Source organism: Pristiophorus japonicus, chromosome 8 (genome assembly GCF_044704955.1).
Source record: "Pristiophorus japonicus isolate sPriJap1 chromosome 8, sPriJap1.hap1, whole genome shotgun sequence".
NCBI lineage: Eukaryota > Metazoa > Chordata > Chondrichthyes > Pristiophoridae > Pristiophorus > Pristiophorus japonicus.
Window position 1 is genome coordinate 36,626,942 of NC_091984.1, and position 24,866 is coordinate 36,651,807.

At 43.0% G+C, this 24,866-nt stretch overlaps 1 protein-coding gene across 2 annotated transcripts; it reads left to right on the top strand.

The window, feature by feature from the left end:
* Window positions 1-1,964: 1,964 nt before the first annotated feature.
* On the top strand, window positions 1,965-24,615 carry cdc20 (cell division cycle 20 homolog). Of its 2 annotated transcripts, none has more exons than XM_070886042.1 (11): window positions 1,965-2,121; window positions 5,537-5,766; window positions 13,955-14,121; window positions 15,088-15,184; window positions 17,705-17,851; window positions 18,091-18,287; window positions 18,795-18,889; window positions 19,014-19,245; window positions 20,029-20,154; window positions 23,132-23,249; window positions 24,071-24,615. In XM_070886042.1, the coding sequence occupies exons 2-11, from the start codon at window positions 5,550-5,552 to the stop codon at window positions 24,238-24,240; spliced, it is 1,566 nt and encodes a 521-aa protein (XP_070742143.1). In that variant the 5' UTR covers window positions 1,965-2,121; window positions 5,537-5,549; the 3' UTR covers window positions 24,241-24,615. The 2 variants fall into 2 exon arrangements, with proteins under 2 accessions (XP_070742143.1, XP_070742144.1); XM_070886043.1 differs by having other exon boundaries at window positions 1,966-2,121; window positions 17,723-17,851.
* Window positions 24,616-24,866: the final 251 nt, after the last annotated feature.

Here is a 24,866-nt window from a genome sequence, read left to right on the forward strand (position 1 = left end):
GGCACACTGAAGGCAGTGTTGGACTTGGTCATCAATGTCTGTCCTTGCTGATCGTAGGCTCATATGAGTAATGCTTACATTTTAAATATATTAATAATACGTAACAACAATAATTGTATCAGCTTGAGACAGTTGCTAGTGTTCTACTTTTTTGATCATTGGTTTTCAGTTCAAGCTCACACCAGGGAGTTGAATTTCCACGGGGTGTTTCCAAATTGACCACTGTTACTTCAGCAAAAGATCCACGGAAACCCTGAGAAACGATGTAAATGGCGTGGTCATGCATTCAGCCACCCAAGCCTCATGCACTGGAATTTCTTCCTAAACCTTCATTTAAGATCCTCCGTAAAATACCACCTCTTCAACCAAGTGTTTATTCATCTCTCTCAATATCGCCGTATTTGGCTCAACATCCATGTTTTGATTACACTTCCATGAAGCACTTTGGGATATTTTTCTATGTTAAAGTTTTTTTGAAATTCGTTCACAGGCTGTGGGCGTTGCTGGCAAGGTCAGCATTTATTGCCCATCCTTAATTGCCCTTGAGAAGTTGGTGGTGGGCCGCCTTCTTGAACCGTGTGGTGAAGGTAGTGTTGTGTGCCTGAAGAGTGCTGTTTGGGAGGGACTTCCAGGACTTTGACCCAGCAACGATGAAAGAATAGCGATATATTTCCAAGTCAGGATGGTGTGTGACTTGGAGGGGTACTTGCAGGTGGTGGTGTTCCTCTGCGCCTGGTGCCTTTGTCCTTCTAGGTGGTAGAGGCCACATGTTTCAGAGGTGCTGCCAAAGAAGCCTTGTCGGGTTGTTACCTCTAGACTTGGTTATTCCAACGCACTCCTCCCTCTGCCCTCCGTAAATTTGAGGTCATCCAAAACTCTGCTGCGCGTAAATCTAACTCGCACCAAGTCCCGTTCATCCATCACACCGTTGCTCGCTGACCTACATTGGCTCCCAGTTTACCAACGCCTCAATTTTAAATTTCTCATCCTTTTCTAATCCCTCCATGGTCTCGCCGCTCCCTAGCTCTGTAACTTCCACTAGCCCAACAATCCCCCGAGATCTCTGCACTCTTCCAAGTCTGGCTTCTTGAGCATCTGCGATTTAAATCACACCACCATCGTTGGCCATGCCTTCGGGTGCCTTGGCCCCAAGGTCAGGAATTCCCTCCCTAAACCTCTGTACCTCTCTTTCCTCCTTTAAGCCACTCCTAAATATCTATCTCTTTGGCCAAGCATCTGCCCTACTATCTCCTTGTGTGGATCTGAGTCAAATTATATCTGATAATGCTCCTGCGAAGCGCCTTGCAATGTTTTATTAAGTTAAAGGCGCTCAGCATAGGCAGTTCCTCGGAGTCAAGGATGACTTGCTTCCACACTAGAAATGAGTTCTCAGGTGACTGAAGAGTCCAATGTAGGACCTATAGTCGCTGTCACAGGTGGGGCAGACGGTGGTTGAAGGAATAGGTGGGGTATTCATCATCATCATCATCATAGGGCAGTCCCTCATGACTTGCTTCCACTCTTAGCATGAGTTCTTAGGTAGGTACTATATAAATGCAAGTTTTTGTACTATTTTCCCACTGATGCTGGCTTACCAGCTGTGTATTTTCAGCTTTATGCTGGGTTTTTTTTCCAAGCTTCCCGCATCTGCAGTATTTTACATTTTTTGAGCACTTTTAAGTTGCTCGGGTCACACTGCTGCTACTCGACAACTTGAGAGTGAGTTGCCTTTATCAAACATGGCGCCCACCGTCTCCAATTGGCACCGGACGTGACGCGCAGGCGTACACTCACCTTACGGAGATTAAAACGGGGCGGGGCGTGCGCGAGCGCGAGCGCGGTCCCTATCGCGACCGACGGCAGTTGGAGCCGGCTAATCCAATCATAGCCCTCTGTTTGCTTTGTCCAATGAGACGGCTGTTTTTGTTCAAGTGGGCCAATGGGAGAGGACGATTTGGACGGCGGTTGGAGACTGGAATTTAAATCCACCGGCGAGAGAGTGTGGGCCCATTTTGTGCGGAGAGTTGGGCCTGTCACACAGAGACACGGAGGCAGAGAGAGAGCCGGCACTCAGACAGCCAGTGCTTTGAGGAGGACAGGCATCAAGCTTGGGAGGAGCCGGTGAGACTCGCCTCTCTGAGGCGTTGGTTTAATGCCCGGCCGGTGCTGGGCTCTGCTGGCCCTGGGTTTAAAGGGCGGTGGCAGGACCCTTCCTTCAGCGGTGCATTCACTCCCGATGGCTGAATGTGCGGCTTTACAGCAGCAGACAAGCCGCTTTGAACGGGCTGGAGGCAGTGTGTGCGGGGCGGGGTGTTCTGAATGGCCCCACTCCTGTTTCCAGGCTCCAGGGCTGGGCGAAGCATTGCCAGTTGGATCTGAGCGCTGGCTGGGTGTGACTCTGCAGCTCATGTCTTGCTGTATTGGGCCAGAATGATTGAAAAGTGAAACAAACTGCTTTGTTTCTGGGTTAACACTCCACTACAATGTTCAGGGAGAAATTTAGAATTCAACAGAGGACTAAGGGTTTAATTAAGGGGGGGGGGGAGAAGAGAAATAGAGTACGAGCGGAAGCTTGTAGGGAATATAAAAACTGACTGCAAAAGCTTCTATAAATATGTGAAGAGAAAAAGATTAGTAAAGACAAAAGTACGTCCCTTTCAGTCGGATTCAGGTGAAATTATAATGCGGAACAAAGAAATGGCAGACCAATTGAACCAATACTTTGGTTCTATCTTCACGAAGGAAGATACAAATAAGCTTCCGAAGGTACTAAGGGACACTGGGTCTCGTGAGAAGGAGGAACTGAAGGATATCCTTATTGGGCGGGAAATTGATGGGATTGAAGGCCAACAAATCCTTGGGCCTGATAGTCTGTATCCCAGAGTGCTCAAGGAAGTGGCCCTAGAAATAGTGGATGCATTGGTGATTTTCCAACAGTCTATTGACTCTGGATCAGTTCCCATGGACTAGAGGATAGCTAATGTAACACCACTTTTTTAAAAAAGGAGGGAGAGAAAACTGGTAATTATAGACCGGTTAGCTTGACATCGGTGGTGGGGAAGGTGTTAGAATCAATCATGAAGGACGAAATAGCAGCGCATTTGGAAAGCGGTGACAGGATCGGATCAAGTCAGCATGGATTTATGAAAGGGAAATCGTGCTTGATGAATCTTCTAGAATTTTTTGAGGATGTAACTAGCAGAGTGGACAAGCGAGAACCAGTGGATGTGGTGCATTTGGACTTTCGGAAGGCTTTTGACAAAGTACCACACAAGTGCAAAGTCAAAGCACATGGTATTGGGGGTAATATACTGATGTGGATAGGGAACTGGTTGGCAGACAGGAAGCAGAGAGTCGGGATAAATGGGTCCTTTTCAGAATGGCAGGCAGTGACTAGTGGAGTGCTGCAGGACTCCGTGCTGGGACCCCAGCTTTTTACAATATACATTAACGATTTGGATGAAGGAATAGAGTGTAATATATCCAAGTTTGCAGATGACACTAAACTGGGTGGTGGTGTGAGCTGTGAGGACGATGCTAAGAGGCTGCAGGGTGACTTGGACAGGTTAGGTGAGTGGGCAAATGCATGGCAGATGCAGTATAATGTGGATAAATGTGAGGCTATCCATTTTGGGGGCAAAAACACAAAGGCAGAATGTTATCTGAATGGCAGCAGACTAGGAAAAGGGGAGGTGCAACGAGATTTGGGTATCATGGTTTATCAGTTACTGAAAGTGGGCACGCAGGTACAGCAGGCAGTGAAGAAGGCAAATGGTATGTTGGCCTTCATAGCTAGTGGATTTGAATATAGAAGCAGAGAGGTCTTACTGCAGTTGTACAGGGCCTTAGTAAGGCCTCACCTGGAATATTGTGTTCAATTTTGGTCTCCTAGTCTGAGGAAGGACGTTCTTGCTGTTGAGGGAGTGCAGTGAAGGTTCACCAGACTGATTCCAGGGATGGCTGGGCTGTCATGAGGAGAGACTGGATCAACTGGGCCTTTATTCACTGGCGTTTAGAAAGATGAGCGGGGATTTCATAGAAACATATAAGATTCTGACTGGACTGGACAGGTTAGATGTGGGAAGAATGTTCCCGATGTTGGGGAAATCCAGAACCAGGGGACATAGTCTTAGGATAAGGGGTAGGCCATTTAGGACTGAGATGAGGAGAAACTTCTTCACTCAGAGAGTTGTTAACCTGTGGAATTCCCTGCCGCAGAGAGTTGTTGATGCCAGTTCACTGGATATATTCAAGAGGGAGTTAGATATGGCTCTTATGGTGAAAGGGATCAAGGGGTATGGAGAGAAAGTAGGAAAGGGGTGCTGAAGGAATGATCAACCATGATCTTATTGAATGGCGGTGCAGGCTCAAAGGGCCGAATGGCCTACTCCTGCACCTATTTTTCTATGTTTCAATGATTCTACATTCTCAGCCCTTTGGGGTAGAGAATTCCAAAGATTCACAGCCCTCTGAAGAAATTCCTCCTCACCTCAGTCTTAAATGGCTGACCCCTATCCTAAGACTCTGCCCCCGAGTTCTAGACTCTCCAGCCAGGGGAAACAACTTCTCAGCATCTATCCTGTCAATCCCTGGCACTTGGTGTGGGAAACATTCAGTGACGACTGTTAAAATTGTTAAATGATTTGGGTGCTTCATTGCATTTAGATTTTATTTGTGACTACTACTGCTCCCTGATACCTGTACCTGGTAACTGGTGGCTTGGTGCATCAACATTTTGGAGCAAATGACTGGGCTGAAGCTAGCTTGACTATTTCAGGTTTGTCACAAAGTTGAGAATGTGGTTTAGATTTGTTGCTATTCATTGTGGAGACTACTTTGCATGTATATGGTTCCAAATGTGGAAAAAACTTCAGTTTGAGATTTGTTGTCTGATTTGTATATCTCACCACTATCTGCAAACTGTTTGGAGTGCTGCATTGGTACATTGTGCACATTACCAGATAATGGTGTGCTGAAAATGCAAACCCTCCTTCATTCCTAAAGTCAGAGAATCATTCTTGAAATTTTTTTTTTGGCTCAGCAATTTGCCCATGTGCATAACTGTGGTGTCATCACATTGAGTGTCTCAACAGTGTCATAGTGATTTCTAGGTGGGGCAATATAGCAAAGTTCAATGCAAAAGTTGCCTCTCCCACAGATTAATCTCAAAGGTGAGTGTTGTCAGTGTTCTGTCAATACTTGGTTGTGCCCCTGCACTCTTCTGTTGAGTGAGCTCTGATATCCACCACGAAAGCTAATAAATAGGGAAAAATTATTCCCTTCGCTCAGTGGATTATTAAATAGAGGTAATGGATTACAAATCATTGACTGGGTAAAGAAAATGTACCAAGTTTTGGATTTCAGGTTTGCTCAAAGCTGGCATCTACTAAACTTGACAATGAACAGCCCTACTCCATTTACGATTGAAATAATGGCGCTTGCTGTACTTCCACTAATACTGCATGAAAGATATGTAACTATAGGTGAGTTTGTGGGTGATCTCCTGACTTATGTTTTTAATGCTCTTTCTCCACAGAAGTGTGAACAGAATGTCTCAGTTTGTCTTTGAGAGTGACCTCAACAACCTCCTGAAATTGGATACTCCCATAATAAACGGGCCACAGGCCAGGTGGCAGCGGAAAGCGAAGGAGAACGGTGGTGTTGCTGGGTCAATGTCTACTTCAACTAATATCGGTGGACTATCGCCAATGAAAACTACAAATCGGTCGCTGAACACATCAAAGCTGACACCCAGCAAGACACCAGGTATCTGGAGTAACTGTTAAACTTTCTACTGTATTAACATTGCTCCAGTCTCCAATGTTTGGCTTACTGAATTTTTTTCAATGGTAATGGGATTTTGAAGAGCATTTTTTATTAAACTTCTAGACCAATGTCTCTCAAATTTGGGGGGGATGAGGGAAAAGAGCTAGAGAAACAGAACCCTCAAGTCTAGGCTTCTTGTGCACCTGTCTTCCTGTTCAGTTATAATGGGCCCAAGTTTCGGGCCACGCCTAGAACGGCACAGCCCCGACCTGGACGCCTGTTTTTCACGCCACACAGAGCGCCTAAAAAAACTTCCAGATTCTCCGGCTCCCTGCAGGTCGTTTGCAGCTCGGCGTGGTGCAGCATGAGCTGTGGGGGGCGGAGCTAGGTCCCTGCGCTGAAAATAGTGCCGGGACCTCTGCACATGCGCGCTACAGTGGGCGCGCATGTGCAGTAGCTCCAGGCGGCCAAAACTCTGTGGGAGGGGCCCGAAGCAGGCAGCCCCTAGCCCTGCACGAATGGCCTCACTGGGGCTGCGTGAATAAGGCTGCCTCCCATGCCCAGCTCCTGCTTCCTCCCGACTCTGCTCCCGCTCCCGCCCCCACCCCCACACACACCCCACCCCCCCCCACCATCCCGACCTTCCCCCCCCGACCAACCTCCGCTCCCGACCGACCGACCGACCTCCCTCCCCTCTGCCCGGACCCGACGCCACCTACCTGTCAATCCGGTAAGTCTAAGCTCAAAGTCTTGGGCCCGGCCGGGCCCGTTCAGTCTTTGTCTCTCTCTCTCTTCCCCCCCCCACCCCCCCCTCCCTTTTGGTATCACCTGCAAACTTCTTAATCATTCCCCCTACATTCAAGTCCAAATCATTGATGTATACCACCGAAGCAAAGGACCTAGTACTGAGCCCTGCAGAACCCCGCTGGAAACAGCCTTCCAGTCACAAACACCCGTTGACCATTATCCTATGCTTCTGGACTCCGAGCCAATTTTAGATCCAACTTGCCACTTTGCCCTGGATCCCATAGGCTTTTACTTTCGTGACCAGTCTGCAGTGTGGGACCTTATCAAAAGTCTTGCTAAAGTCCATATTCACTACCCTCATCGACCCTCCTTGTTAACGCCTCAAAAAATTAAATCAGGTTAGTCAGACACTACCTTTTTACAAATCCATGCTGACTCTCCTTGATTTAATCTGTGTCTTTCTCAATGAAGGTTTATCCTGACCCTCAGAATTTTTTTCCAATAATTTTCCCAACACGAAGGTTGGGCTGACTGGCCTGTAATTACATGGTCTATCCCTTTTTCCCTTTTTTATACAATGTTAACAGTCCTCTGACACCACACCTGTAGCCAGAGAGGATTGGAAAATGGTGGTCAGACCCTCTGCTATTTCCTCTCTCTACCACTGGATTTTAATACTGAGAAGGAACATCAACAAAGCGAGGAAGGTAACAATGAGGCTCACGCCCGCACTCGAATAAAAATTGAGGGTTCACGCTGCCGCTTCTATTCATAGAAACATAGAAAATAGGTGCAGGAGTAGGCCCTTCGAGCCTGCATCACCATTCAATATGATCATGGCTGATCATGCAACCTCAGTACCCCATTCCTGCTTCTCTCCATACCCCTTGATCCCTTTAGCTGCAAGGGCCACATCGAACTCCCTTTTCAATATATCTAATGAACTGGTCTCATCATCTGTTTCTTTAGTCTATCCTCATAACTAAAGCCTCTCATCGCCGACATCATAGTGAATCACTTCTGTACCCTCTCCAAGGATTTGGCATCCTTCCTCAAGTAGAGCACCCAAAACTGGACACAATGTTCTAATTGCAGCTTAACAATGACTTGTGCAAGTTTATACTTTTGTGCCTCCGCTTACAAAACCTAAAATTTTGCTAGGTTTTTTAAAGCTCAAATCAATTTGTTTTTCTACGTGTAAATGTTTGTATATCTGTATTTCCCAATTCTCTCTTTGGGTGGCAAACCCTCCACAGGTGCCGTCTTTCAGATGAGACGTTAAACCGAGACCCTGTCTGCTCTAAGGTGGATGTAAAAGATCCTAATGGCACTATTTTGAAGAAGAGCAGGGAAATTCTCCCTTGTGTCCTGGGGCCAATATTTATCCCCCAATTAACACAATCAATAAGGAGGTGGTACTCAGTAAGATAATGTGACTAAAGGCAGATAAATCCCCTGGACCTGATGGCTTGTATCCTAGGGTCTTAAGATTCCAGGTGTGGCCTCTTGAGAAGTAACGGTAAGGATAGTGTATGCATGGTTGTAATTTACCAAAATTTTCTGGATTCTGGGGAGGTCCCAGCAGATTGGAAAACTGAAAATGTAATGCCCCTATTTCAAAAAGCAGAAAACTATATAGACCAGTTAGCCTAACATCTGTGGTTGGGAAGATGTTGGGAGTCCATTTATTAAAGAGGCAGTAGCAGGACATTTGGAAAAGCAAAATTCGGTCAGGCAGAGTCAGCATGGATTTATGAAGAAGTCATGTTTGACAAATTTGCTGGAGTTCTTTGAGGATGTAACGAACAGGGTGGATAAAGGGGAACCAGTGGATGTGGTGTACTTGGACTTCCAGAAGGCATTTGACAAGGTGCCACATAAAAGGTTACTGTAAAAGATAAAAGTTCACGGGGTTGGGGGTAATATATTAGCATGAATAGAGGATTGGCTAATGAACAGAAAACAGAGCGTAGGGATAAATGGTTTGTTCTTGTGTTGGCAACCAGTGGGGTGCTGTTGGGACCCTAACTATTTGGAGGAAGGGACTGAGTGTAATGTAGCCAAGTTTGCTGATGATACAAAGATGGGAGGAAAAGCAATGTGTGAGGAGGACACACAATCTGCAAAAGGACTAAGTGAGTGGGTAAAAATTTGGCAGAGTATAATAAAGTGTGAGGTCATGCACTTTGGCAGAAAAAAATCAAAGAGCAAGTTATTATTTAAATGGAGAAAGATTGCACAGTGCTGCAGTACAGCGGGACCTGGGGGTACTTGTGCATGAAACACAAGGTTAGTATGCAGGTACAGCAAGTGATCAGGAAGGCCAATGGAATCTTGGCCTTTATTGCAAATAGCATGAAGTATAAAAGCAATGAAGTCTTGCTACAGTTGTACAGGGTATTGGTGAGGCCACACCTGGAATACTACGTTTTGGTTTTGGTTTCCATATTTATAAAAGGATATACTTGCTTTGGAGGCAGTTCAGAGAAGGTTCTCAAGGTTGATTCCAGAGATGAGGGGGTTGACTTATGAGGAAAAGTTGAGTAGGTTGGGCCTCTACTCATTGGAATTCAGAAGAATGAGAGGTGATCTTATCGAAACGTATAAGATTATGAGGGGGCTTGACAAGGTGGATGCAGCGAGGATGTTTTCGCTGATAGGGGAGACTAGAACTCGAGGGCACGACCTTAGAATAAGGGGCTGCCCATTTAAAACTGATGAGAAATTTCTTCTGAGGGTTGTGGATCTGTGGAATTTGCTGCCTCAGAGCTGTGGAAGCTGGGACATTGTCTATTTCTGTCTTAAATCTATTCAGTTTCTTAAACAATAAGTGAATAAGGGTTATGGAGAGCAGGCAGGGAAGTGGACCAGAGCCCATGATCGGATCAACCATGATCGTATTAAATGGCGGAGCAGGCTCGAGGGGCCGTATGGCCTTCTCCTATTTCTTATGTAAATCTTGCTTCTCAACAGCCTGGGAGCATTTCATCCAGGCCTGATGCTAAACCCCTTAATACTTCCTCTGTTTATTTCATCTAATATTTCACATTCCTCCCCTCTCTCTTGCTTTTGTGAAAACAGATGCAAAGTATGAAGAACCATATCCATGTTTTCTGCCTCCACACACAGGTTACCTTTTATGGTCTCTAATAGGCCCAACTCTTTAGTTATCTTGCTCTTAATGTATTTTTAAAACATCTTTGGGATTTCCTTAATTTTTCTTGCCAATATTTTTTCAAGCCCTCTCCTTGCTTTCCTAACTACTTTTTTAATTTAACCCCTGCACTTTCTATACTCCTAGGATTTCTGCAGTAATGAGCCCTTGGTATCTGTCATAAGCTTCCCTTTTTTTAATCCTACCCTGTATGCCACTAGACATCCTGGGGGCTCTAGATTTGTTAGTCACACCCTTTTTTTTTTATTTTTAAGGAAGCATATTTGCTCTGAGCATAAATAGGAGTCAAGCCTGCTCTGCCATTCAATAAGATCATGGCTGATCTGATCCTGGCCTCAACTCCACTTCCCCACCCGCTCCCCATAACCCTCGACTCCCTTATCATTCAAAAATCTGTCACTCCACCGTAAATATATTCAAAGACCCAGCCTCCACAGCTCTGGGGTAGAGAATTCCAAAGATTCATGACCCTCAGAAGAAATTCCTCCTCATTTCTGTTTTAAATGGGCGACCCGTTATTCTGAAACTATGCCCCCTTGTTCTAGATTTCCCCCATGAGGAGAAACATCCCCTCTGCATCTACCCTGTCGAGCCCCTTCAGAATATTGATCTCATTGTATGTTTCAATAAGATCACCTCTCCTAAATGCCAAGGAGTATAGGATCAACCTTTCTTCATATGACAACCCCTTCATCTCAGGAATCAACCTCGTGAACCTTTTCTGAACAGCTTCCAATGCAAGTATATCCTTCCTTTTTAAATGAGACCAAAACTGTACACAGTACTCCAGATGTGTTCTTACCAACCCCCTGTACTGCTGGAGCAGGGCTTCCCTACTTTTATACTCCATTCCCTTTGTAATAAGGACCAGCATTCCATTTGCCTTCATGATTACTTGCTGTACCTGCATGCTAACTTTTTATGCATCATGCACAAGAACCCTCAGATCCTTCTGTACTACGTCATTTTGTAATCGCTCCCTCTTTAAATAGTTTTTGTTTTTCCCACATTATACTCCATCTGCCAAATTTTTGCTCACTCACTGAGCCTATCTCTATCCCTTTTGTAGATTCTTTGCGTCACCCTCACAACTTGCTTTCCAACCTAGCTTTGTATCAGCTACATTACACTTCATCCAAGTCATTAATATAAATTGTAAATAGATGAGGCCCCATCTCTGATCACTGCACCCCACTAGGTACAGTTTGCCAACCTGAAAATGACACATTTATCCCAACACTGTTTTCTGTTAGTTAGCCAATCCTCTATCCATGCTAATATATTATCCCCAACCCTGTGAGCTCTTATCTTGTGCACTAACCTTTTATCTGGCACCTTATTGAATACTTTCTGGAAATCCAAATATGATGTCAACTGGTTCTCCTTTATCCACTTTGCTCATTACATCCTCAAAGAACTCCAACAGATTTGTCAAACATGATTTCCCTCAGTATCTCCTCCTTGAATGCCTCCCACTCCTTCAAGTAGTTGTTTCCAGTCCATGTTGGCTAAATCACATCTCAGCTTCGTAAAATTGGCCTTTCCCCCAATTGAGAACTTTTATTCCTGGTCTATCTCTGTCCTTTTCCATAACTAGCCTAAATCTAACTGAATTATGATCACTACCAGCAAAATGCTCTGATACCTGCCCAGCTTCATTCCCTAAAACCAAGTCCAGAACTGCCCCCTCTCCTGTTGTGCTTGCTATGTACTGGCTTTTTTTTAAAAAAGTTCTCCTGATAGCATTTTAAGAATTCTGCTTCCTCTATACCATTCACACTAATCCTATCCCAGTTAATATTGGGGTAGTTGAAATCCCTGACTATTACTGCCCTATTGTTTTTGCACTTCTTCGAAATTTGCCTACATATTTGCTCTTCTATCTTCCTCTGACTGTTGGTCGATAGTACACTCCCAGCAATGTGATTGCCCCTTTTTTATTCTTTAGTTCACTGCATATCGCCTCATTGATCCTTCTAACATATCCCTCGTCACAGCTGTAATTGTTTCTTTAATCAATACTGCGACCACCTCCCTTTTTTTTTTTAAATTCCTCCGCCCCTCTATTGCGTCTGAAAACCCTGTAACCAGGAATGTTGAGCTGCCATTCCTGCCTTTTTCAGCCATGTCTCCGTAATAGCTATAATATCGTACTTCTACTTGTCTGTCTGTGCCCTCAACTCATCTGCTTTATTCCCTTGACTCCTTGCATTGCCATCTAGCACTGCCAAACTCCCTTGATGTCTATTTTCTCGCCTTTGTTTCCTCTGGCTTCCAAACTTGCTTACTCTATTTTTTGCCTTCCATTTCCAGCTGCTTCTCTCCCTTCTGAATCCACTCGCTCTATCATCTCCCTGCCAAGCTACATTTTAAACCTTCCCTAACAGCACTAGCAACCCCCTTGCGAGGATATTGGTCTGGCTCTGTTGAGGTGTAACCCATCTGGCTTGTACAGGTCCTATCTTTGCAGAAGCAGTCCCAATGCCTAAGGAATCTAAGTCCTCCCTCCTGCACCATCTCTTCAGTCATGCTTTCATCTACTCTAGCCTTCTATTTCTGTACTCACTAGCACGTGGCACCGGGAGTAATCCGGAGATTGCTACCTCTTTTGAGATCCTGCTTTTAATTTCTTTCCTAGCTCCCTAAATCTGCCTAGAGGACCTCATCTCTCTTTCTACCTAGTTATAAATTAAAATGTCGTCTGTAGAATCTTTCCAGTTTCAACAACTTGTATTTGCATAGCACCTTTAACATAGTAATTTGTCCCAAGGTGCTTCACAAGAGTGTTATGAGATTGAGAATGATAAGAAAGGACACAATTAATTAAATATTAGTGTATGTACATGTATATAGCTCTTCCCCCCCCCCCCCATCCTAGTGGCTATGCTACTATATTTGATTGAGGATTCCAATTAGAGGCAGAGTGTCTGACCTTTGGATTCCTGCTGCAAGTGTGGAAGTACCTTGTTTAGTTTGACTTGCAGGCTTGGAATTTAAGATTTAAGATTTATAATTTTATTTTCTGTAAACCGTTCTTGAGGAAGTAAGAGTTCCACAGAACATTAGTGTACCACGTAGATACGGTTCAATGTTTGACGATGAGAGTTTCATTAATAATAAGCATCAAACAAATTTATAATTGTACATTCTGGTGAATGGGTTATAGAACTTTTATTACACAGTATTTCTTTGGGTAGAATCAGCTGCTAGGAAACATCAGATTATGATGGACGTGTTGCAGATCAGTATGCCTTGGGGTATATCTGGCTAGTGTGTAAAAGATGGTATCCAGAGCAGTGTTGTCCATACAAGTATGGCTGTGGTGACATGCACTCATTTTTAGTGGCGAGCTCCTTGCATGCACTCGTACAATACAAGTAAAAGTAATTCACGCTCATTTATTTAACAAACATCTACCAGCATTTAGTAATGGTAAAGCACTCAACAATCAAAACATTTGCTTTTCATCTTGCCAACCAACTCTCAAAGGTTAAAGTACACATGCATATGTAGTGCAAATGAGTATTGAGATCACATGTCCAATGATGGTGTCTATTACTCATTAGTATCAGACATGGCTAGTGACTAATGTATTGGATGCCCTAATCTAGAGAAATGAGAACTGACATACTGCAGGTTGAACCTCTCTTAACCGGCACCGTCTGGACCTGGCTTGTGCCAGATAAGGGATTTTGTCGGACGAGGGGAGATTACGTTCAATTGGATGGTACAGAGCAAGGAGATATTGGAGCTGGGAGTGCGGCAGAGAGATTGCAGGGTCAGGCCAGCAATTTGCAGGAGTCAGCAGTGAGGAAGGACTTCAATTTGTTCATGTCGGAATTTTGCGCAATGGTGCCGGATGAGGGGTGGTGCCAAATAAGGGAGGTTTAACCTGTATTGTTGCACCAGTCAAGATAACCAGCATTTGTTCCTGTGTAGCTCTGAGCAGGCAATGCTTATTTCTATGTGGAGGCTGGGGAAGACAGGTGTTCTTGCAGGACCAAAGCTACTTCTGCATTACCAGTCCTTTCTTTAAGGAACTAAATGAAGTATGTTTTCAGGATATTGATCAGTGAAATGGAAATACATGACTTTCTTAGTGCTAAGCTCGTCAAAGAATTCTGGTTTTGCTTTTCTTCACTTCTTCCTCCTCCCTCCCCACCCCTCAAAATAAAACTGTTGATTTTATATGTAATGCACTGAAAGAATGAGGAAAGCTGCACTTGAGTTAGATCATTTAATCAAGCCTTTCTTTCTGCCTTGCAGGGAAAACGAAAACTCCTAAATCCTCTAAATGTTCCCGAGTTCAAGGGACACCATCAAAAGTAGGCGCTGATCGTTACATTCCAGCCCGTAATGCAGTACAAATGGATGTAGCACATTTTTTAATCTCGAAAGAAAGTGAGCAAGAAAATGAATCTCCAACCAAGAAGGTGAGTACCAAAGATTCCAGTACAGTAGTAGAAATTGATATGAAAAAGGAGTAAATTGAGCATCAAACTATTGATCTGTTATAAAGTACTTAATTTCTATGGTTCAGAGTGTGATTGCAAAACTTTTCCTGAATGCTATAGACAATTGTATTTTTTTTTGTACTTTTGACTGCTATTTGGAAGCAGACATTTTGCTTGGGCTCTCTGGTATGAGAAATAAATTCTACATCCCACTATTCATTTTTGAACCTGTTTCAGTGGCTGAGATTATTAGGCACATCTCTTTGTGCGTTTGTTAATCCAACAGATCAAGTAAACAAAGATTAAAGTATAATTAAATTATTATAATTCTAAAGAGCATAATTGGATAGCTCTTTCAAACAGCAGACATGATGGTCCAGCTGGCTACAGGTGGGAGAATATGACCCCAACCAACATGCTGGGCTCTGTATTGCACCCAGGCCTAATTACAAAACTTGACCAAAAATTCTTACCAGTGCAAGCACAAGTCACACCAAGAAATCTGGATGCATTCCTCCTGTGCAAACCAATCAAAAAGTAAAATGACAGGAGTTTACACTTCCCTAAAAATTTGTACTATGACTTCACAATGTGAATACTTAATATACTGGCTTCATAAAATATGAATCAATACCAGTCTGCAATGGCTGCATAAGATGTGCATGTGAATATACTCGAACCAAATACAAGTGCTAAACACCGAATATGAAAGCTAACTCTTGACTGCACAATTGGTAGAATAATTGAATACAGGATGGCTTCATACTTGGGGGAGTTAAGGGCATGGTTGGCACCTAGCATAGTGGCTGTTGGCCAGATAGAAGCATTTGAAAAAAGGGTTCAAGATTCAATCGGAAATAGTGGGCTGCTGATATAATACCGAGAGATGAGTGAGTTGAATTGCATCACAGTTCTTGCAATAAATTATAGTATCTTTCTTGTTAGGAGCAACAGAAGACCTGGTCCTTAAACCTGAATGGTTATGATGTTGAGCAGGCAAAAATTCTACGTCTGAGTGGGAAACCCCTTTGTGCACCAGAAGGTATTTTACTTTACACTTTTTTTTTAACATAGATTAATTAGCAATTGCTCTATACTATTAAGAGTCACAGCTATTCCTTGCCAGTGTATCTGATTGGCTACTAGAATCAATCCTGTTGGAAGTGAAAAGGGTGTGAAAGAGGATAGTCATCTGAAAGGCCAGTCTAAACTGTTCAGATTAGGAAATTTAATAATTGCTGCATGGCCATAGTTTGAGATACTTGATGTGCAAACCAGTGAAGTAACTTCTTGACCACTGGCCCAAAAGGAAGGTCTTCTAGTCCATTGCTTTGAACCTTTTACTGACTAGCTGCTGAGACTCTGGAATTGAGCTCAAATTATGAATACTAATAAGTCCCTAGAGACATGCTTCTAGTGAGCATGTCTCTAGGGACTTAAAGCACTTTCAGGGGTTGCAGCTTATTTATTACTGCTGCTTTGCCTGTGGCTGGTTAGGAATGCCAAGTAGGTTACTTCTGCTGTCCTGTTCAGCTTATTGTGATTCTGAAAATGGAATACAATATAAATTACCATTCGGAGAGTCCCTCTTGTGGGATGTGTTTAAACTAGCCAGAATGGCATGTCCTAGTATAGCTGAAGAAAGTTGTGTTCTTCATTACTAGAAGATTCAAAGCTCCACTATCGTGGCAGACTGTTTCCCTGGGATATGCTGTGTCCTTTGCTGCTGAAGATTGTAGCAGTCACTCTGCTCCCCTTTCAATTTTTCAACTATCTCTGTTTTGGTAAATATTCACCAATTTTTGTACTACCACCTAAAGGTTGCATATGCAGGAACTGATTGCTGTCATCCCATGGTGGCGGTCACAGTGAGTGGATGAAATAATTGAGGCACGACCATCCAGGAGTTCACACAGTTGAATTTCTCTTGCCTGGTGTATTACATTCTGGGTCTTGCCTTGGTGCCTGAGTTGCTGTGCCAGGAGTTATGTTTTGAGCACAAAAGTTTAAATGTGAATGAAATTTCTCCCAAATATCTCCTTTTTGCAACTTCAGTTTGTTGTTCAGAGCATTGAAGTAATTAGACTAGATGGACTGCTATTGTCTGCAATTTCAAATTTGAGCGCTGCAGATCACTATTGACTTTCCTAGACATGAAGTTCCTTCACACTAAATTTCGATGTTATAGGTTGCTGGATGCTGTGTGGCTGAGACTGGAGATGAGTACCTGCTGTTTTTTTTAGGGAGCAGTACATGTGTATACAGCCACTGGACCTATTTCTGAGTAAAGTGTAGCCACATCTATACACAGGAATGGAAAGAGTTTATATAGCACCTATAACATAGTAAAATGTCCATGGCATGAGTATAGATGAAAGGGAGGTTGGAGATAGGACAGTAGTTTGATGGAAAAAGGGACAGTACCTGAGTATAGAGAACCGTTCACCATATCGGCTAACATGGGAGCCAGAAAAGGAAGCTGGTAGGTCAGCAGTTTAGTAGGAATCTGGTCAAGGGAGCAGGAAGTGGGTCTTGTGGCCAAGATGATCGCAGAGAGGTCATGAGGGGAGTAGATATCAATCTTGCAGCTACTGGGATGTGTAGGAATCAGGAATCATTCCATTCTTGTCCTGAGACCAGGTTTACTCTTAGTCCCAGGCAAGGAGCGCATGGTATCTTATTTCTGCTAACTCGCTACATAACCATGTCCATGTAGCTTGAGTCCATTCGCATGTGTATTTTGGCTGCTGCTCCGGACCCAAGCCTATCATTTCTATTTCCTTTTTTCTTTTTCTTAAAACTTGCCTCTGACCAAGCTTTTAATCGTCAGTCCCAATATCCCCCCAATATGTGGTTAGGTGTCATTTTGTTTAACGCTCCTGTGAAGTGGCTTAGGACATTTTACTATGTTAAAGGTGCTATATAAATGCAAGTTGTTGATCGGTTTGTGACAATTCAAATCGAATGCTGGGGAAAAGCACAAATCACATCACTTTCCCCTGCATTTATTTCTAGGGTAGATATACAGCAGCTTATTCTTTTGAAAGGTCCTTCCCAACTTACTCTTTCTGACCTGGTTTAGTGTTAACTGCAGTGTTTTATTTTATTTTTCATTGCTCTTGCTGATTGAAGGTTCAATGCTGTTCTTTTGGCCAAAAAACTAAAAGCATGAACCAGAATGCACAAAATGGGGGAGGGCCAATTGGTGAGGTGGTTGGCTGTCTGCACAGGAATTAATCTCTTGGGTTTAGCTCCTTGATGTTCTCCCATGGGATGATGTCAATATCTAGTTTGTTTCTTAACTTTATGCATAGCATTCATGTAGTTAACATAAGATGGGGTGGGTGGGGGGTGAAGGTGCATGTTATTAGGGCTGAACTTGCCCAAGACTATTCTGTAAAATAACAGTGCAGAGGATTAAATAGTTTTTTTTTTTAATTGGATGTTTTTGCTAAAATACTGCTGGTTAGCTATTCCTTGAATCCTCCTGTTCTGTGGTTTTGTCAGCTGCAGTCCCATCCTTTGGGTAGGGGAGCCCTCCAATCATGTCCTGTGGATTTAGTCTCTGCTTGTTCTCTAGGTTACCAGAATAATCTGAAAGTTCTGTACAGTCAGTCAACGACGCCAGGTTCCACCAAGAAAGCCACCCGCTACATACCCTCCATGCCAGAGAGAATCCTGGATGCTCCAGAGATCAGAAATGATTACTGTAAGTTGTGGGGTTTAAATGTTACTTTTGGTATACTGGGGAGGTGGTGGTGGGGGGGGGGGGGGAATTACATTGCTAGTATCCTTAGCCCTACCTAATATCTTAATTTTGTGTAATGATGTAACATTCAGAATCATTGGTCAGACTTTTGTGGCTTACTACATTTTAGTTAACTTAATTTATTTTCCCCCTTTTTTTTCTTTTCCTTTTTTTTTAAAAAAAAAACACACACATACCAGATCTGAATTTGATTGACTGGAGTTCACTGAACTACCTGGCTGTGGGACTTGGCAATAATGTGTATCTCTGGCATGCTGAGTCCGGTGATATCATGCCACTTGTACAATTGGAGGATCAGGAGGACTACATTGCTTCTGTATCTTGGATAAAAGAGGGGAACTATTTGGCTGTTGGAACAAGGAATGGAGAGGTTCAGGTAAGAGCAGAATGCGAGACTGTTTGTAGTAGACTAGGAAGCAACTACTGTAATCTGTCTAGACGAGTATAAGCTGTCAGAGTTCAGTCATTGCTGTGATCTACCCTTGTACGCCATATAATGGGCATGTTTGTAGACACTAATTGTACTGTAGTCTGGATTTCTTCACACTCTATGCAAGGCAAATAACTAGTTCTGATGCTGATCACAAATCTTGACGCCAATTACCGTTGGGGTCAAAAATAGCTAGCATACTGAACTGAGTCATAGGTAATGCAATTGGTCAGTAGCCAATTATGATAGCCGACAACTTTTCAATCTCGTATGAGACTTTACACTGCATTGCTGTGTGACGTTCACTTTAGGGACTGAATATAGTGCAAAGCTATGGCTTGTGCAGGAATTGAAATGTTTCTAGTTTGCAGCTGTACTTGTTTTGTGCTTGGACCTGAAGTGTAGCCAAGTTCTACAGTACTGATTTACTGACCAAATATTTTTGATTTTAAGGTTTGGGATGTTGAGCGTCAGAAACGTCTAAGGAATATGGTGAGTCACACTGTACGAGTAGGAGCACTCAGCTGGAGCAGTTACATTCTATCCAGGTAAAAAAAAAAAGTGTGGTACAAAGCAAGTGCATAGTAGAATAAGCAATTAACCAAAACTCTGGAAATGTTGAATTGCAAAATGCTTCTGACTTTCTTTCTCTCTGCATTCCCCCTCCTTCAGTGGCTCTAGAATGGGCCAAATCCATCATCATGACGTTCGTGTGGCACAGCATCACGTATCTACTCTGGCTGGCCACACTCAGGAGGTCTGTGGCCTGAAGTGGTCACCTGATGGCAGGTATCTTGCTAGTGGTGGCAATGACAACATTTTGAATGTCTGGCCTAGTATCCCTGGGAATGATGCAGAGTGCACACCATTGCACACGTTCACACAGCACCAGGGTGCTGTTAAGGTAAAAGGCTTTTATTGGCAAACAGATGAGGACTTGACTAAGTTTACAATTTGATCTATAGGATTCATTTTTTAAACCAATTTTAGAAAGTAAACACTTGGCTGTAGTGCATTAGTAGACTCAGTCTATCTCTAAATCACTGGTACTGACAACAGAACTAGGCTCAAAGTTATAAACCTAGATATATATATTTTTTTTTAACTGCCTACTGAGGTCTTGATGGGTTAATGCTGTACATAGAATTCAGACCCGCAGTTTACTCTGTCTGTTTTCCCCCATGTACTTTATAGTATTCACTTTATAGCTGTTGCCAATCCCTCCTAGGGCTGTTGGTTTCATTTTTTTTCAGTTTGTGCTTTTGATGTTGAAACCAGCTTTAACCCTAAACTCAAAGTAATGTTAACTGCAAAAATGACATTTTAAAGTAGAATGTTGCTTGCCCTGTCTTGCCTCATTTAGCTTCATTATCACTTATTTTACATGTCCTTTTTATAAAATTACAAAAAATGAGAATGGGAAGACTGCCAGGCTCATCAGTGCTCACACACTTTATTAATGCCATATGGACCATGCAAATACCTAGATTGGGGTGGAAATAATATGCAGCTGCCTTTCAGTGGAAAAAGTTGGCTTTCTGCTCTCTCTCTTTAATGTTGAGCTACTTGCAAAATAAGACTTTTTTGCTGAAGGCTGCTATCTTGGTGACTTTGGCATTGCCTTACAATTATCTGGTAATATTCATACTCCAATTTGATCTGTGACTGCTTCATTTTGTTTGTCTAGGCAGTTGCCTGGTGCCCTTGGCAAGCAAGTATCCTTGCAAGTGGCGGTGGAACCAGTGACCGGTTCATTCGCCTTTGGAATGCCAATACTGGATCTTGTTTGAATGCTGTGGATACTCGATCTCAGGTTAGTTTTACAGCTCCAGGACAGTGAGATTAATGCAGTGTGGGAATTAACAGGTAATTGCACCCCAATCTGATTCTTTCAGGCACTAAACTAGACAGATTTTTTTTTAATGTTTATTCAAACATGATTGGATGATGTCATCGGGCTAATAGAAAAGGCTTGCATAAATACAAGGAAAAGTCAAATTGAGTGAACTGGGAGAGAAATAAAAAGCAACAAAAGGATACAAGAAGTATTAAGATATGCAAAAGAGAATATGAAATACTTGAGGGATATCAAAGCTAACTTAAGTGGGGTTGTGGGGAGGAATATGAGCCCATTAAAGAAGATGCAGGTGAGAATATAATGGGTAAGGAATTGGCAGATTTGTAAGTAGTCTCCACTGCTTATAGTGTTGGTGTCCATGCAATTCACTCGCTATGCAGCAGCCAAAGTAACCAAGACATTTTTGTAACTCAACTTCCTGCTGTGTCTAAATGGTTAGCACCATTTGCTCGATATAGGGATACGCAGGGGCAAGTGGGACTTTGTACCTGTTTGAACAGTGGAGGGAGAGGACAAAATACCAGTGGTACAAAGGAACCTAAAAACATGTTGAGGAAATTAGTGGACTTATACATTGTTTTAAATGATAATGAGACTTGGGATAGCTAAATATCCAGAACCTGATGGTGTCCACCTCAGGGTGTTAAAATAAATAGGTTTGGAAATTCATACACATTAGTCATCAGTATCCAAAACACTCAATTCAGGAATTGTGCCATTGGATTAGAAAATTGCAAATGTCCATTAATTCCATTATTTAAGAAGGGAGGAAGAGCAAAATCTGGTCATTACAGATCTCTCACCAGAGACAGTATGAGCACTTGTACAAATATTACCTAATCAGAGAGTACGCATGGATTTGTGAAAGGTAGGTAGGTAGACAAATTATATATTTTTTTGACCAATAACATTGTGCAGACTGCATTTGATAAGGTTCCACACTTATTAGCAAAAATGAGTACACAGGATTGTGACATGGGTTGGGAGGTAGGAGACAGTAAAGATAACGGGTTTGTTCTCTGGTGGGATGTGGCAAGTGGTGGTCTCCTGGGATCTGTACTGGGGCCTCAGCTTTTCACCATATATTCCTTGGATGAAGGAATAGTGAATTGTATATCCAAGTTTGCAGAAGGCACTGATTTAAGGAGGCAATTGTGTGGATGGGAACAGGAAGTTGTAACTGGACAGTGAGTGAGTAAAGCTATCCATCGTCATAATCATAGGCAGTCCCTCGGGATTGAGGAAGACTTGCTTCCACTCTTAGCATGAGTTCTTGGGTGGCTGTACAGTCCAATATGAGAACCACAGTTTGTCACAGGTGGGACAGATAGTCGTTGAGGGAAAGGGTGGGCAGGGAGCCTGGTTTGCCGCACGCTCCTTCTGCTGCCTGCGCTTGATTTCTGCATGCTCTCGGTGACGATACTCTAGCTCAGTGCCTTCCCGAATGCACTTCCTCCACTTAGGGTGATCTATGGCCAAGGATTCCCAGGTGTCTGGGGATGTCTCTCTTTATCAGGGAGGCTTTGAGGTTGTCCTTGTAACATTTCCTCTGCCCACCTTTGGCTTGTTTGCTGTGGGCAAATTCCGAGTAGAGCGCTTGCTTTGGGAGTCTCGTGTCTAGCATGCGAACTATGTGGCCTGCCCAGCAGAGCTGATCAAGTGTGGTCAGTGCTTCAATACTGGGGATATTGGCCTGGACGAGGACGCTAATGTTTGTGCGTCTGTCCTCCCAGGGAATTTGCAGGATCTTGCAGAGACATCGCTGGTGATATTTCTCCAGCGACTTGAGGTGTCTACTGTACATGGTCCACGTCTGAGCCATACAAGAGGGCGGGTATTACTACGGCCTTGTAGACCATGAGCTTGGTGACAGTTTTGAGGGACCGATCTTCAAACACTTTTCCTCAGACGGCCGAAGGCTGCACTGGCGCACTGGAGGTGGCGTTGGATCTCATAATCAATGCCTGCCCTTGTTGATAAGAGGCTCCCGAGATACGATATAACTATTTGTACTACACTTTTTTTGACTGACAGGCAACAAGCTCCACGCCTCCCCCTCCTGGCCCCAATCATTCCCTCCTCGTGATGGAGAAGCAGGACCTGAGCCCCCGACTCTTTTCTCCTCCCCAACCCCTGGCTGATGTGGGGCCATGAGAGTGGGATATTGGGGGGGGGGGGGGGGGGGGGAAGAAAGAAGACAGATCACGTTCTTCCAACCTCCCCTATAAGGGACATCATTGGAGTGAATGATATCCAGAAGTCACGACACTGTCACAATTCACTTCATACCCAATAAACCTGTTAACAATCTGTACACAATGCCTGCCCCATTTATGGTGGTGGGGGGGGGGGAAGGATGCACTTGCGCTGGAATAAGGCTCTTTGGCTGGCCTTTGCTGTTTTCTGGGGAGCTCTGTCGCTTCAGGAAATCAAAGTGGATAGAATTAGAATTTGCAAATTCTGAGACCTTGGGATGAGTGGTTCCAGTTGCACATTTCAGTGAAACTTCAGGGTGTGGCTTATCCTCCAAGGGGACCAATCATGAACAAAGGGTGGAGCATGATGGCCATTTTGAAAGTGCAAATAAGCATGTCCAAAACTGTTTGATGTGATGAAGTGCGAGGTTGGATTGGAGACAAATCCAAATATGTTAATGGACCGACTGAGCTGTGGAGGAGCAAGTGGATTTTCCTTCCATGTACATAGCACTAAAAGCTTCCCCACTCTGAAGAAAGTACTTTACCAGCTTCCCCCAGCCTGACTAGGTAGTTTGGGTTAATGTTTTCTGGTAAAGTACTATACTGTAAATAGAAATAATGTTGGATGGAGTGAGCTGGGCACTTGGCAATGTTTTCATATAATCCATTTTTTCCTTTGGTACCCTGTACTTTCAAATTTAAATTGACCTCTTGCATGTTATTGTCTTCTGTAGATCTGTTCCATAGTCTGGTCAACAGAATACAAAGAAATGGTATCTGGTCATGGATTTTCACAGAATCAATTGGTAATCTGGAAGTACCCAAACCTGACAAAAGTTGCTGAGCTCAAAGGTAAACACTTCAATTGTGTGAAGACATATTTTTTTTTGAATATGTCTTGTACAAGTTTTAAGTCTAATCAAATTTGTTCATTTTGTCAAGTTTTTTTTTGTGGTTTTTTTAAGCAGTTTTGAAATGTCTTCGCAGCTTCTTATAGTGTTGACTGTACTCTAGTCACATTGACTTGAATTATGGAGACAGTTTTCAAATTGTATTTGTGTGTGTGTGTGTATATATATTTGTTTACCTGATGTACTATCAATAAGGTTTACACTGTATATACATACTGGCACCACTAGAGGGTGCAACTGGTGGAGACCAGGGTTTCCTGCCCTGGTGGCAGGGGCTGTAATAAAAGGGGAGCCACCATGTGGCTGCCTCACTCTCTGGAGTTATGAATAAAGGACCAAGGTCACAACAGTTTGAGTACAACACATTGCCTCGTGGAGTCATTTCTAAATACATTACAGACATAACATTTACTTTTTTGTATGTGCAAGATCTCTCCTTGAGTAAGCCTAATACAATTGTTTGCATTATCACTTTGGGACTGAACATTCAAAATAACATCAAATAATACTGTAAATTACTAATGTCAGCAACTGAACAGAAAAGGTTAGTGTTTTGAGTATAGATCCTTTGCCTAAACTTTCAATGCTTCTTGATCCTGCAAGTTAATTGTGCTGATTCAAGCACAGGTGAAGTCAATTTTCTTATGTGGTCTTGCCTTTAACAATGTAGCTCCTGCTTGTATTTTCCAGTTGTCCGATTAAGATGTTGCAAAGTATAGGTGCGGTATCATGCCATCTAATGAGTCACACTCTTTCTCTCAGGTCATCAGGCTCGTGTGCTGGACCTTGCTCTGAGCCCAGATGGCACTACAGTATGTTCTGTGGCTGCAGATGAAACTATCCGCATCTGGAAGTGCTTTGCTGTGGACCCAGCAAAGAAGAAAAAGATGATAGCCAATCAATCCAGTGTGCTCCACCATGGCATTCGATAAAACTCTGAAATTGCTGTTAGAGACTTGTACAACAACCAGAAATGTGGGAGTTTCCTCTTGCTCAAAGGAAGCAAAACTTGTGTTTTTAAGATGGGTGATGACTGGTGTTTGTAAATAAAGTACTAAACCTTTTTCAATTGGAGGGAAACTCGTGTTTATCAGTGACCTTATCCCAATCTTCCTTTCTCCACTTGTTTTCAAATTCTGAACTATTTACAAAATGAACAATGATTTTCTTTTACAAGAGTATTGAAGCTTTGTGATGATCCTTTTACAGAAGTTTGTAATTTGCATGTGAACAACCATCTTTTAAATTGTTGTGTGGTGCATCACCAGCCTATGTATTTAAAGGTCTTTTACAACTAATTTAATAAACTGTACAGATTTTTTAACTTTACATTTTGCAATAAACTTGGATGGCTTCTTCAAGCTGTATATAGTTATGTATATATCCATCTAGTGACAAGTTTATATTTTACTGACAGTCTAGACTAATACATTTGATATCAGTGGATTTGCATTCCATGTAGTATCAAACCAAAGCAATTCTAGTTCACAAGAGTCAGTATTGGTTTTAAATGAATAGTTTAGTGTTGGGTCAAAGCTCAAATCACTTTGCCCAAGAG

Coding starts and splice junctions, on each gene's coding strand:
- cdc20 (XM_070886042.1), top strand. CDS start 5,550: ATGTCTCAGTTTGTCTTTGAGAGTGACCTCAACAACCTCCTGAAATTG. Junction 18,890..19,013: donor AGCAGTTACATTCTATCCAG/GTAAAAAAAAAA, acceptor CCCCTCCTTCAG/TGGCTCTAGAATGGGCCAAA. Junction 23,250..24,070: donor AAAAGTTGCTGAGCTCAAAG/GTAAACACTTCA, acceptor TCTTTCTCTCAG/GTCATCAGGCTCGTGTGCTG.